The sequence below is a fragment of the Euprymna scolopes genome, chromosome 41, assembly GCF_053919585.1.
Source record: "Euprymna scolopes isolate OS-2025 chromosome 41, ASM5391958v1, whole genome shotgun sequence".
In the NCBI taxonomy this organism is placed as follows: Eukaryota; Metazoa; Mollusca; class Cephalopoda; order Sepiida; family Sepiolidae; genus Euprymna; species Euprymna scolopes.
In genome coordinates this window covers 70,475,538-70,490,537 of record NC_136522.1, presented here as the reverse complement: position 1 = coordinate 70,490,537, position 15,000 = coordinate 70,475,538, and the positions used below count along the sequence as shown (strand labels likewise).

General features: G+C 32.8%; 2 protein-coding genes across 3 annotated transcripts in view; one reads left to right on the top strand and one right to left on the bottom strand.

The window, feature by feature from the left end:
• LOC145266612 (uncharacterized) overlaps positions 1 to 1,767 on the top strand; it is a 30,615-nt gene extending 28,848 nt beyond the window's left edge. Inside the window, exon 9 of the mRNA XM_080122517.1 lies at positions 1,075 to 1,767. Coding sequence (XP_079978643.1) covers positions 1,075 to 1,706 — 632 coding nt within the window. The 3' untranslated portion in view covers positions 1,707 to 1,767. The remainder of the gene's footprint in view (positions 1 to 1,074) is intronic.
• A 1,116-nt stretch (positions 1,768 to 2,883) lies between these two features.
• LOC145266610 (scavenger receptor cysteine-rich domain superfamily protein-like) overlaps positions 2,884 to 15,000 on the bottom strand; it is a 211,122-nt gene continuing 199,005 nt past the window's right edge. For both annotated transcript variants that reach the window (XM_080122515.1, XM_080122516.1), the window contains 4 exons: positions 13,825 to 13,991; positions 7,999 to 8,140; positions 4,793 to 5,007; positions 2,884 to 3,022 (listed from right to left, as the gene is read on the bottom strand). In XM_080122515.1, the coding sequence (XP_079978641.1) occupies positions 4,830 to 5,007; positions 7,999 to 8,140; positions 13,825 to 13,991 (487 nt within the window). In that variant the 3' untranslated portion in view covers positions 2,884 to 3,022; positions 4,793 to 4,829. The remainder of the gene's footprint in view (positions 3,023 to 4,792; positions 5,008 to 7,998; positions 8,141 to 13,824; positions 13,992 to 15,000) is intronic.

Below are 15,000 nucleotides of genomic sequence, written 5' to 3'. Positions count from 1 at the left end.
GCGAAGCAGCAGCATATTAAATCGACTGACAGGTCCTACTACGCTGAAATACCTTACGAAGGATCCCCTGCGAAGGACAAGCACGGGTTACATTTGGGTGACCTGCGATGGGGATAGCTTCACATGTGGAGCTGGTTAACCAGTATCAGACCACAATGTATAAGTGCTGTACCAATTTGAAAGATGAATTTGTTAAAACATAAAAAACTGATTTGAAATACAATGTCTGTTTTTTTTTTTTCTCTTCCCCCCACATACATTATCAGAATTTCTTTTCGGAAGGCATTGTCTTAAAACTAATTCTAAATAATTAAAGTACACAAAGGAAGCAAAAGCAGACGGAGTTGAGACCATTTTCTAATTGTGTCGGTTTTAGCAGGGAATTTCAAAGTTTATCTGTTTGTTTGTTACATTTAAACTTCTGCATGTCAGTACAGCCAGGGAAGCAGGCAACAGGAAGGGAATTTCAAAGTGTAGCTGTTCGAGGGAAGAAACTATTAGAATAGAAAGCTTTCTGGCATTTAGGGACATCAACAGTGAAAGAGGTGAGATCTTATTGCTAATCGGGTTTGTCGGGGATATGTACGTCGAGGGGGGTTATAAGTGAAACGAGTTCATCAGAACACATTCCATTAAAATATTTGTAAAGCAGGCACAGTGATGCAACATTGCGGTGATGAGACAGGGGCTGGAGCTTGGTGGTAAAGTGGGACCGATTAGATTGACAACTCTTTTTTGGACTTTATCTAAGAGGAAGAGACTAGTGGTAGATGCACCAGCCAAAATGTGGCAAGAATACTCCATGCATGGGCGAATGGTGGCCTTGTAGAGGTACAGGATACTCTCGGGTGTGAGTAGTCTTCTAGCTCGATAGAGGGAACCCACCTTCTTTGCAGCAGCCTTTGCAATGTCCTCTATGTATTTGTTCCAGTTCATATTGCCTGCAAAACGTAAAACTTTATTCTGTCATCCATTTTGCTTTGAAGCAGGAACGGATCAAGATTATCTAATATCCGTATTTGTCTTTGCCATTTTTCTGATCGTGTTTTAATGCTTCTACAAACTTCTTTGCAGGTCACAAGAAGAATGTCAACTCCAATGCTGTTCAGGATGCTCCACAACAAAGATCCATGTTTGCCTGCAATGCTGCATGGCCACCTGTTAATGGCCATGGATCCATTACAAGTTGGCCACCCCCAACACCTCCACCAGTGCCGCCCACGCCTCCACCATCGAATTTCCAGCCGCCAAATAATCCGACTTTTTATCCACCTGGTCAACCGAGCCACCCAACATGGTACTCAAGCTATCCTGAATCTCCACAGCCATCACAGCAGCATCCTTTCCAATCACCATGGCTTCCTCATCAAAATCCATCAAATCTGAATCCTTATCAGCATCCTCCTCCTCCAAGCCGACCGCCATTTATCCCACCGCCTTCTAACCAACGCCCATTTATCCCACCGCCTTCTAACCAACGCCCATTTATCCCACCGCCTTCTAACCAACCGCCATTTATCCCACCGCCTTCTAACCAACGGCCATTTATCCCACCACCTCCTAACCAACAGCCTTGTTTTCAGGGACAATGGAGACAGCCTTACCATCTCCAAGAGCCACCGAGGCCTCCAGGCTCATTTGACTGCAGGAGATATCCACGACCAAGATTTAGTCAACCCCCACAATTTCCTGGATACTTTCCTTAAATTCAAAATGTTTGAAATTGTAAATATTTTTTTCCAGGAATAAATTGCATTTTTAAGCATCCCTCTTGCCTTGTTCATTTGTTGCTAGCATCTCTTTTCAAACAAAAAGGTTGCCACATATCAAGGCCTGGAGGCCACTCGAGGATAAAGGTTAATGTTTGTATTGTAATCAGCAAGACAGTAGCATAGTAATCGTTTGGGGTGGAAATTTGATGAAATCAGATTATTTGCAAGAATGGTTCAATAAGAATTTGTTTACGTTGGACTTGAATACGACGATGTTGTAGTTAGCTGGAAAGCAGATCAGCAAAACGGTTCCACAGGCTGGATAATGTTTATATTTTGGTCTAGCAACAATGATTTTATATAAAAATGGAAAGTGAAACAAAATATAAGATTTAGTACATTAATGAAAGTATTATGTACGCCATTTTTGGTTCTTCCGACAAAGGAGAGATTGGACCTAGCGATTCACTTTTGCTGTTTGCACTTTTCTCATAAACACACCCTGTTTTGTTTTTTTTTGTTTTTAAATGTTGCACAAACTTTAGTCATCGTGAACATACTGAATTTACAAAGACAATTTTAAATGTCAGGACAAAAGTTTGGAAACTTATTTAAAGCACCTCATACATTTCATTAAAAATATTTAAGTTTTAAAATATTTATTTTTTAATAACAAAAAATTGATAGCAAGCAAATTTGCTTTTTTTTGTTTTTCGTTCAAATCAAAATAATTAATTTTTTTAATGATAACACATTAGTCTTTTTCTTAAATGACAGTAGTGCAAATTTCACCTGCTCAGCATTTCAACACCTTTCAGCGTTTTACTTTATTTTGGTTGCCCTGAAAATTCAGTTGTTTTTATTCTGCATGAGTACTGATATTTTTTAATCTCTCTTGTCCTTCAAGTTGGGATAAAGATATAGTATTTGTTCTGTCCTCAGTCAGAGAAGAGATTTATTTTCACTTGGGGTTATTTTTATCTTGGTAGCATTCAGAATGCTTCTTTTTGGTGAGCTTGATGCCTTATGCATAAAAAAAATGACCTTGTGTCTAACTTTGCTCTTGTGAAGACATAAATAAATAGAAACTAATATTTTTTTGATAAAAAAAAAAACTCAGCAAAATTAATTTAAAAAAAAAAAAAAAAAAAAAGGACACTGCTAAAAAAAATTGAACAAGAAGTTTACGTTTATTTTTATAAAATGCAAATTTTTATTACAATTTAGAAAGAAACTGGAATATTTGTGTGTCCCTCGAGTTGAGTTCTTTCATTTGTCACCTTCGTTGGCTTTCTTCGGTGGGGTGCCATCTGTAAATGCAAATTTAATTTGTTTATTTGTTGAAATTGTATCAGCTCTGTGTAAAAGTTTTGCCTAAAAGTAGGGGGGGGGCATTTATTACTTAAACATGTCAACATGATTAATATATTGTTATTACTTAAAAAAATCAATATTTTTAATTTATATTTTTTTTTATTTCAAATTATTAAAACATCCTTCTTTAGTCAACAGAAAGAGAGCCATCTTCCATCATGATAATACTCGTTTTTCACACAGCACTACTAATTAATAGGGCTATGACAACAGAATATTCTTTTTATTGTTTTGTCTCTAGAGTATATATCCTACAGTTAATCGAGAACCACATCACTCTATCTAAAAAACATAAGATATTAACTGATATATACTCGAGTCAAAATAATGAAAAGAATATGCTCTTGTCATAGCCATATTTATTACACATGAAAAATGCCGCTATAGAATTTCCACAGGTCCCACTACTATACATAAGTACACTAGATGTTTTAGCCCATTAAAAATGGGCAAAAGTTATAGGCCATTCATTTAGAAACGATGCTTTTCTGCCAAATTAATGGTTGAATATAGTTAAATTTGTACTCATTTTTGCAATAAATACTACTCTGTATTCATTTATTTAAGTGGTGTCTTGCCCGGTACAGACATTGATCGCTATGAGTCTTCATATTCATGAATTCATTGTTGCCCATCATTCAGAACCTCATTCACGAACCTATATACTCCAGAGTCAAAATAATGAAAAGATTCTTTAGTCACGGCCCTACTGATTAAATATCTAGGATGATTTTTCTGGGAAATATTTCTCCATCCTGCATGTTCTCCTGATCTAGCTCCCTCAGATTATCACTTTGAGAATATCATGAGAGAAGATTGAACATTAGTTCAGATTCATATTTCACATCAAAACCTCAAGAATTTTACAAATGTTTATAAGTTCATTGACAAATGGAATAGAGTTATAGAGGGCGAAGGTCATTATTATGAATCAAGATTTTCAAAAGCAGTTTCTCATTTCAAGAGGAAAATTTTAAATCAGTCAAAACTTTTTGCATCAACCTAATAGACGAAGATTTAAACTGTTATTGGGATGATTAGAAATAACATTGGACAAACCTGGACTTACACTTCTTGCCTTCAAAAGTACAAGGCATCCAAGATTTCCTCATACCCAGCTCCTTGCGTCAATTACGTTGTTACGTTAGACGTGTGAACCACTACTGCCAGTTCGTTCCCAATTGTTTACATCACTTGTTCAAACTCCCTGATTGACTCTGCACGCGTAAGAAAACCATGTTTCTACTACTATTTCTCCATTACACGTCTCTTTCTCTCTACTCTTCCCTTTCCCCCTTCCTTCCTCCTTTCCTCAAAAATGTGACCAGAGGTTGTAACCAATCAGGACAGAGAACAGTTCTGGTGGGAAAGACAAAAAGAGAGACACAAAAAATGTTGGAAGCAAAAAGACGGAGACGCGAGTGGTTCCAGAGTCAGGGGACATAAATAAAAATCACAAATTTTCTATAACCCGATACCACTTGTACGCTGAAATGAATATAAAACCGTTTCGTTTGGAAGTTCCTTTGTTTCTATATTATTATTCCCAGGTCAGTTTCTACTCCCGTCTTATTAATTTTGACGAGTCCCCAAAAGAGGGACCCGCCGAAATGGTGACCTACCCAGCAAGAATTACATTGTGGTAACCGCCATAACTCTATTTGATATTTTGACTCACCGTAAAATTAAGTGATATTTTGACTCACCGTAAAATTAAATGGGGACCCATTTTCTTGTGGGTTTTTACTCCGAGGAACATTCAACCCCAGTATCGTATTCATGAATACATTGATGATCCGCCCAGTCAGTATGACCGCACTGTAAAATGTTGCTCTCGGTTCCTGTACACGTGACATCGGAAAGCCAGATGGGACCACTTCTTTCTGGAACATCATCGTACGGGTCAAAGACAATGCCTTTCCTGCAGAAAAAAAAATAAAACATTACTTACAATTTTTTTTTTTTTTTCCGAACTATTGTTCATATTACATTTTCTACCAATTTTGACAGATATGATACCAGGCATTGTATGGTTTATGCACGGATTTACAGAGTGGAATAATAAAAGTCTCCCTAGAAAAGATGACATGATTCCATTTCCGGTTGATGAAAACTGATTTTCTTTTCTTTCTTCTTTTTTTTAATTCTTTTGTGCGGATCCTGTACTAGTTGACCAGTTGTGCACAAAACCCAAGAGTGATAGGAGCCTTGCATCATGTCTGAAAGTGACAATGTTCAACGAGGGAGATCAGAGATGCGCCACTGTACAACTCATGCTCTCTACCGATTCAAGTTATGACAACAGGAGCATTGCCAGCACCCTCAAAATGCATCGCTGGATTGCCACGAATAACAGGGACGTGCCCAGAGTAATAAAAACAATTTCCAACCATGGTTATGTTTTTGGTGTCGTTTCAAGAGAGGACCACATCATGCTACCTCACATCTTCGAAGTTGGCTTGAAAGTCAACACCAAAGTGTACTTGGATGTGCTGAAAAGTGTGGTGATCCGCTAGTGCAATCCGCTGGCTGTTGGCAGACCCTGGGTGTCGCAACAGGACAGTGCTGGCCCACAAGTTCAAAGAGAACCCGGCTTGGCTTCAGAAGGACTGCTATGACTCCGTACCCTTCTCTCACTGGTCCCCTCCTCCCCTGACCTGAACCCACTGGACTACTTTGTTTGGTCATATGTCGAAAACATTACAAACATGACATCTTCAACACCAAAGCCAGCCTGATCGCCGCCATCTGCCAAGTATTCATGGTGCTCCAGGCAGTGATTGAGGCTGAAGGCAGTTACATTGAACAGGTGTCAGCTCTACTACATAATCAAGTTAGCTGAATTGATTTTTTTTAATAAGTTTTAAAATAAAGCTGTAGTATTTTTTTTTTTTTTTAAGGGCGACACTTTTATCATTTCACGCTATATTATCACAGATAGAATAAATATCAGATTGGTGCAAAAGGTTTTGCCGTTTTGTTTAGTTGGTTGGGTTTTTTTTTGGGGTTTTTTTTTTTTTTTTGGCATATCAACCCTTTTCAGGTTATTTAATGCCGAATCCAGTTATTTTGAAGAAAAATTTTTTAATAGAATACAGATATATTATATTTTTTTAAGTCGGTTTCTATTTAACCCATAGTTGGGACCCTAACAGGTACTACCACTCCGGATCAGAGTGGACCAGGGAGCAATGGCAATTAAAGGGTGGCTCCACACTTCCCAAAGCGTTCAAGCTGGGTCCTCACCATCGGATATAGTTCAAGGTCATATCCAGAACTTTACCGTTTTGTAGACAAGGCATTTTCAATAATTGTAATTTATTTTATACATATTGTTATTACTTAAATCCTATCACCATGATTAATCTATAACTTTTTCTTTCAGATTAAAATATTCATGTTTTAGGGTTTCGGATGCAGTTCAAGAAAATCAGTATTTTTCTGCAACAATATTCCCACATTTTTTTCATATAAGAAAACAAAAGGAGAAAATGTTATTTTTAATTACTGGAATTCTTTTGAGTAATAATAGTATATTTTTATTTACAAATGCATTAGAATAAAAGAAAAGTTTTTTTTATAATCCTATTAAAACAAAAACTTTTATTAGATGTAACTCTCTCTCTCTCTCTCTCTCTCTCTCCTCAGCCTCCAATCGTAAATTAATTTTTAGATTAGTGAGTGATACATTTTGATAACGAAAATGCACTTAGATGAGGTTCGGAGCTCGTGAAAAATACAGTTTCTCACCCATCCCCGGGGCAATGCTGGGGATTCTTGCTAATAAGTAATTAAAAAAAAAAGTAAAATCAGAACTTAAAAAAAATTCTCAAATCCATAATTTTTATTGCCTTTTTATCATGATGCTTGTCCACTTCATCTGTATTTTATCCATTTTATGACATATCAACCCTTTTTTTTTTCTTTTTTTTTTTGTTACTTTATCCTATCTGTAAACCATTCGTCAGAAATGATTGAACACAAGCTGCTAATTTATCCAGAAAGGGAGAATGTGCATATTCATTTGCGGACTGTTATCCTCATCTTTTGTAATTGTTTCGTCTGGGTGTTAACCACGATGGGTTAGGAATGCTGAATCTTTAACTGCATCCTCAGTAATTACTGCCTTCTATAGTTGTTGTCATCTCACCACGTTTTGGCCAACAATCCTCTAGCCGGCTTTGGGTAGGATTGAAACCGCTATCTTCAGATCAATTCTCACCTGGAACTGTAGAGATTCAACGTCTCTATCCACTGCACCACAGGTCCCGAAGGGCGATTACGGTTGGAGTTTTTGGTCCTATAAATCCAGTTCCATTGTTTTTTGAAAATTCAATTTATAATATTATATAATCAATTCTTAATGCTATAATATTTTAAGTTATAAATTTATTATATTTTTTACTAGAATATCTTGTCCTTTTCTTTTCCAGTTTTAACTAGTCCTTTACTTTTCCATGTTTAAGCTTAACCATATGACTTTCCTGCTCGCATTTTTCTATTGTAATCCATATATATATATATTAGGTGCAATTAGAATGAGAGTAAGTGTAATTAAAAAAGTAGAAATAATTGCCCTCTCAATAAAAACTGCATCGATAATGTGATCTATAGATGTAATCTGTCTTGTTCGTTAACCGCCCCCCCCCCACATCTCTCTTTTCTTATAGTTTTTTACTGTCAAGATAAAATTTTTAAATCGGCAAAAATCTTTTGAACCGACTTGATATTTTTTCAGTAATTCAAACTTCTGGCTATCACCAATTCTTATTAACCAGAACATTCTCCGATTTCTATTTCATTCCACGTTGTCCGTGTGACTGTTCTGATATCACTTTAGCATCGCATTAATTGACTTCGAATGTAAAAAAAGTAACTTTATAATTTACGATTTTAAATTTTAGTTACTTACTTGTAGCCAAGCATACGGCAGAATACACTGGCCGACCTGTCATCCCAATAGTCACTACAAATCGAACCCCATTGGCCATTGTAAAATATTTCAGCACGTCCTTTATTCTCATTCTCAGGTGGATTGACAATCCGCACAAGACCTGTGAAAAAGATTGATAAGGTTTTATTTATAAATATATATATATATATATATATATATATATATATGTGTGTGTCAAAATGCACTTTATTTCCTTTTGACGGATTGATTGTTGCTATTTCTTCTGATTAGTTAAGGGCATAATAGATTCACTGATTGATATAATAATTAAGTGATTGATTTGGCAGTACGAAACAGATACTGTCAAGAATTGTAAATGTCAACTGAATTAAAGGAATAAATTATAAGATGGTCAACATCATGGATTTTAGAATATAGACTTTTGTCATTCATTCACTAATATATATATATATATATATATATATATATATATATATATATATATATATATATATGATATAGAACCAATAATGAGATAATTTTATAAATATTAATTCTTTAATATTTATAATATACTTTAATTTTACCATCTTGGATCATTTTGGTAAATTTGATTGTAATTTTTATTTATTTTTATTTTATTTTATATATTTATTTATATATATATATATATATATATATATATATATATATAGATATATACAGTGTGTGTGTGTGTGTGTGTTGGGATGATTAATTGGAATCAGGAATCTGAGAAATCAGAACTTTTGGGGGTATCAGAATTGGAAAAGTGTTTATATTTTCCAATGCCAAAAACGATTCCTTTAATTATTTTCTTTTATTTGATTTTATTTAAAATGAAATCTTTCACGGTTGGTAGTAATAATAACATAATAAATATTTATTTATTTTAAACTATCACTAAAACGAAAATCGATTTATCACTTCCTCGCACAAATGTGTTTTTATTCTTGAGAAAATATCCGCACGTTTAGCATGTGTTTTATGGAAATTGGGGTAAACATTTAGAGATTTATAAAGAATCGGAATCTCTAATTGCATTGGAATCAGGAATTTTATTGGAATCGTCCTATCACTAATATATACTCCTTATTTGTTTTTACATAAGCAGTAATATGTTGCTTTTAATCACAGTCATGAGCATGTTTCGGTCAGCTAGTTATCAGTAACTATAACCCTTTTCAGGTGATACAGTTTATAGGAAAGCAAAGTTTGCAAAGTTTGCTTTCGTATAAGCTGTAGCGATTTATTTTGTAATTAATTTTTTTTTAATACTGGACTACCCCTACAGTTGAATCTCAAGACCGTTTTTGAAAATACAGGACTTGCTGCTATCACTCCGATCTTTGCTGTCTTGATTTTTTGAATATATATATATATATATATATTGTGTACAGAAAGTTGTTAGATGAGACAGATCATTGGTACCGTCGGTTTCAAGCCCGATAATAAGGCCCGTTTAAGGTATCCTTATCAAGCTCTCTTCAGCCAATATTTGTCTCGTATTCGTATGAAGAGAGCTTGATAAGTATACCTTAAACGGGCCTTATTATCGGGCTTGAAACCGACGGTACCAATGATCTGTCTCAGCTAACAACTTTCTGTACACAAAATATAAATACGCTCTTACAATTTGGATTTTCTTTTTAATTGAGCACTCTGCTGGAATTCTTTTTCCAAAAAAAAACTAATCATATATATATATATATATATATATATATATATATATACACTGTATTAACAAAAACAAGGCTTCAAAAAAGGAATTGGTGGCAACAAAAGTGTATTTCATTGTAAGTTACAATTGTTTCAAGACCGGTTGGACAATTTCAAGCATTATGGCGTTTGAAAATTTTCACATAACCAGCCTTTCTTCAGACTTCTTGGATAAAAAACACTTTGACAACAGAACATTATTTAAAGAAATTTTCCTTAAAGGAAATGAAGCATGCGAAAACATTTATTCTGGATGCATCCTTTGTCAAGAGCTTTATTTCACATAATTAATTTTTTTTTTTTTTTAAATAGCTTGGAATGATGTAGTCTAAACGAAGGATCAAAATCTAGTAAGCAAACATAGTTTCTATTGTTCTAAACTGGATAAGAAATATAGATAAAGTATAAAGCTCAACAAAGATTAAAAACATTGTTCCATAACCGCAAGCATTTTTTAGTATTTACTTGTAGTAGTATTGATGGTGAAATAAGTGGTACCGTTTCCAGTTCAATAAAACAACTGAACAATAAACTAGCAATTATTAAAAAATTAAATTAGCAATTAGTGGATTGGAAATTAATTGATATTGTTCTCTGACAACTAAAGCTTGTAGAATCCCTGCTGGTTGATTTACTCTTGTTCTAAATGTTTTTATCCAAAAATGAAAGGGTAAACACTTTTTCTTCGGAGTCAAACACACTTGTAGCTGTTGGCCGGTTTTGTTGTCAGAATAATTATAAAGAGGATATATATTATTTTATTTAGGTATCTAAGAACACAATACACAAATTGTAATTTTGGTTTTGAAGCCATGAGTAACCCCAGGAGATTATGGATGGATGGTAGATGTAGTTTAAACCCATGGGTATAGAATCAGCTTTAAGATTAAAAATATACTTTAAATTCTTAATTTGTTAAATAAGCTATCGTAGCCTTTTCTGTATCTGTTTAATGAAATTAATTAATAAATCATACATGCTTTTTAGTATTTACTAGACTTGAAACATCAAACGGTCTTAGTTGTCTCCCTTTAACTGTTATAAGTACCGGCGACCTGTTTTCCACATAATTTTTCAACTAATTTTTGGAAAATTAATAACGTGATGGATTATCTCCCTCCGTAGTTAGGTTTGCCCAACTATCGAGAACCACAATAGATTAGAACGAAAGAGAATAATAAAATATTAAATAATAAAAAATAGAATAGGATCCCTAACTTGGAATGTTGTATGAGGATTAATAAATATAAAGTAATGCCATTCTTTATTTCCCTATTTAATAAAATATTAACCTAAAACTGGTCTTAAATCTAAGTAATAAGATAATCGATATTTTGTAAACATTGAAGCCACCATTGGGCGAATACGAAACTAAAAATAACCGTAACATTATAGCTAGGTTGTTCTAGCCATATTATAAATATAAAAATAAAATTCAAAAAAAAAAATTGATTATGTGAAACAAAGAAATATAGAAATCTAATTTAGAAATTCAATGAATAATATTATTTAAAGATATTAAATGGCTACGGGTTTTTGTGGAGACTTCTTATGACTGGTTTTAAAATAAGGATACGAAAATTAGGTGATATATTAATATTTAAATAAGCTCTTGACAAAAGATGCATCCAGGATAAATGTTTTCGCATGCTTCATTTCCTTTAAGGAAAATTTCTTTAAATAATTTTTTATTAAGCGTTTTTTATTCAAGAAGTCTGAAGAAATGCTGGTTATGTGAAGATTTTCAAACGCCATAATGCTTGAAATTGTCCAACTGGTATTGAAACAATTGTAACTTACAATGAAATACAATTTTTGTTGCTATCAATTCCTTTTTTAAAGTCATGGTCTTGTTAATACAGTATATTAATGATCAATTATGAAATACGATAATTTTGTAGCTTACATTTTAAATCATCTCCTTTTGGCTTAAAATTCATTGGTATATGAAAAATTCACTGAATTATATGAACTCAGTAAAATTCAGTATATTACAAACAAGTCTATATATATATTTAAGAAGTAAAAATTAAGTTTACAAACCAAAAGTTTCTGTTAGCTTAAAGTGAATACAAGTATTAATATTTATATAGTAATCACAACCAAATAAAAAAGCTCAATACAACCAAAATAGGAAATAGAGCTGGTTATAGAAGATGCTGTTTCAATATATATATATATATATATATATATATATATATATATATATATATATGGCATTAATTGAAACAGCATCTTCTATAACCAGCTCTATTTCCTATTTTGGTTGTATTGAGCTTTTTTATTTGGTTGTGATTACTATATATATATATATATATATATATATATATCAAAATGCGGGATCGGATTTTGCACGCATATATATATATATATCTGCAAATTCACAGCTTCACTATACTATTCATTTATTTATATCTTTCCTCTGATGAGAAGACCGCATGTTTTTAAACTCTGCAGATGAAGGAAATTTTAATATATATATATCTCAGAATATATATATATATATATAAATTTCCTTCATCTGCAAAGTTTTAAAAATGCGTTCTTCTCATCAGAGGAAAGATATTAATAAATTAATATATACGGCATTAATTGAAACAGCATCTTCTATAACAAGCTCTATTTCCTATTTTTGGTTGTATTGAGCTTTTTTATTTGATATTTTTGCCATATCTTTTGGGCTATTTCCATAGAAGACTTGTTTTTTGATTCTGTCTTATTTGTAAGACAATGTTGTCTAAAATGTTTGTCCATTTATGTGATGAGGATTATTCTGCTGGCTCTTGTTTCGTGATGTTGATGTACGAGTTTGGATTTTGGGAGCTCATCAGATATTGTCCAGTGCTCACGACAGTGACACGATACTAATGGTCAATCATTACAACAATACTTGGTGGTCTGGGTGGCAGCACATCCTCATAAAATTTTTGGTATTGTTTAACATATACATAGATAACTGTTCTATAAGTAAAATAAATATATATATTGTTTATTTATTTGCTTTCCCACTGAGCAAATTAGGCACAAGGCCGTTTTTTTAGTGTGTGGAGAAAAAAACTAGCTCCCCCAAAGGGGCACTCTGGCAGGGTCTAAAATTAGCAATTGTCTGATATGAAGGGTTTCCCTCACATTGACCAAACTAATTGACTTAAAAAGTAATTGTCCGGTATGAAGGGTTGCTCCCACATTGATCAGAAATGATTACTTCCTTTTTCCTGTCCCAAAGGCCAAGAGCAGACTCTGCGCCTAAAACTACTTCCCTGATCGCCTAGAAAGGAGACATTAATATCAAATTTAATTATCGTTAAAAAAATTGGAATATGTTTTTGTTTTTTTTATTTTCAATTACTGTTGTGTCTGTATCAATAACAACACGAACGCAGAAAGTAAAGGTAAAACAAATATATTAAGACGAAAAGATAATACATATTTACAAAGGTGCAGTTGTACTGCAGTTGGAAGATTGTCTGGCAGAGGGCGTGTTAAAGTCTTTCATGGAGCAACCGGCACATGCGTCTTGCCTATCCGGCGTTCGAGCACAGCTCCCTGGTCTTGCTGACTTGATACCTTTATCTATATCTTGTTCACCCACGTATGCTAATTAGTGGGCGTCTCCACAACAATTATGTTTCACTTTTTGTGTATAACAATCCTTTTTGATTAGAAACTCAATATTTGTTAAATATAACAGAACATAGGTAAAAGAATAACATTATAGCTACATTCCAAGATCACAAATATTTATTTTTCTTACCAAACAACTCTTTTAGCATATTTAAATTGTGATCCATTTTTATAGATCCATTTTATTATGCAGAAATGACCGATTATTATGTCAATATTGAATCTTTTCATGCATATACTCAAAAGAAAAATGTACATTTTTTGCTATTCTCCAACATTATGCTGTCATGCACTTCTCTTTTTAAACAAAAAATACTGTTAATCTTATATTTTTCTATTTATCTATCTATCTATCTTTTTAATATATATATATATATATATATATATATATATATATATATATATATATATATATATATATATATATTTGAACTCTTGATCTCTAATCCTTAAAAAGATTGTTTCAGATGAAATTATACTTACTTCCGGTGCAGTTGGCAGCGGCCACATCATTGACCCCACAGGATTCATCCTTTAAAAGTTCGTAGGGACACTGTTGAAGACTGAACTCATCACCAACACAGTTCATATTTGTTAGACGAATATTCGAAATGTTTTTTTGTGATGGAACTTTGTATGCCGTACCTTCGCTATTAAAATATATAAGACATTTTATATATATATATATATATATTTATTATTTTGTTTTTCATTCATTTAAATACATATACATATTTATATATAATGGATTAAAATAATTTTAAATAAAATCTGAAAAAGTTCAAGCTCAATGAATGCGTTTTTTTTTGTTCCAGAGCATATATAATGTAATATAATAATTCTCCAAGTTCCAAAGATCAAGTTTTCTCAGTTGCTTTTCAAAAGGTATACATTACAATATTGTTCTGTTCACGATTAACAAGTCCAAATTAGGTCTTTGCTGCATTTTTAGTCATTTACTCATCAGATATTCACTTTAAAAAACATATAAAAAAACATCATTTTGAACAACTTACATGGTCCATACAACCACAACACCTTGCCATTTAAATTTTTTTTTTTTTTATTACGAAGATTTCCTAAATCCACTGAGTTTCAAAGAATGCATTCTTTTTATCAGGGGCAGGATATTAGCAAATGATTTTTATAGCGAAGCTATGAATTTGCTGTTATTGCCATGAATTAAAATTGCATTATATGAAAACTAGTTATACATGCGAAACGTTTATGAAAATAAATGAAAAAAAAAAAATTAATTAAAATCGAAAAAAAAAAAAGAATATGCAAAGATATTTCCAAAGACAGGTATGGTCCTAAGAATCAATGTTCTCGTAAGAAAAAGTTGAATTTACAAAAAGTCGACAAAGACATCCAGATTAAAAATAAAAAAATTCAAAATTTGTTTGGTCGGGATTACTGCATAAATATTAACCTTTTTTGTACCAATGTTCCTTGCAAAAAACCCTTGTTCAAAATTATTGGCACGATTTATTTAATAATCAATTGTATAGCCTTTGGCCTTGATTACCTTCCTCAGTCGCTTTTCATAGTTTACAACCAAGTTGTTGCACTCTTCAGTAGTAATTTTAGCCCACTCTTCCTGACAATAATCCTCCAATTGAATAAGATTCTTAGGCTTCCTTTGCATTACCCTCAATT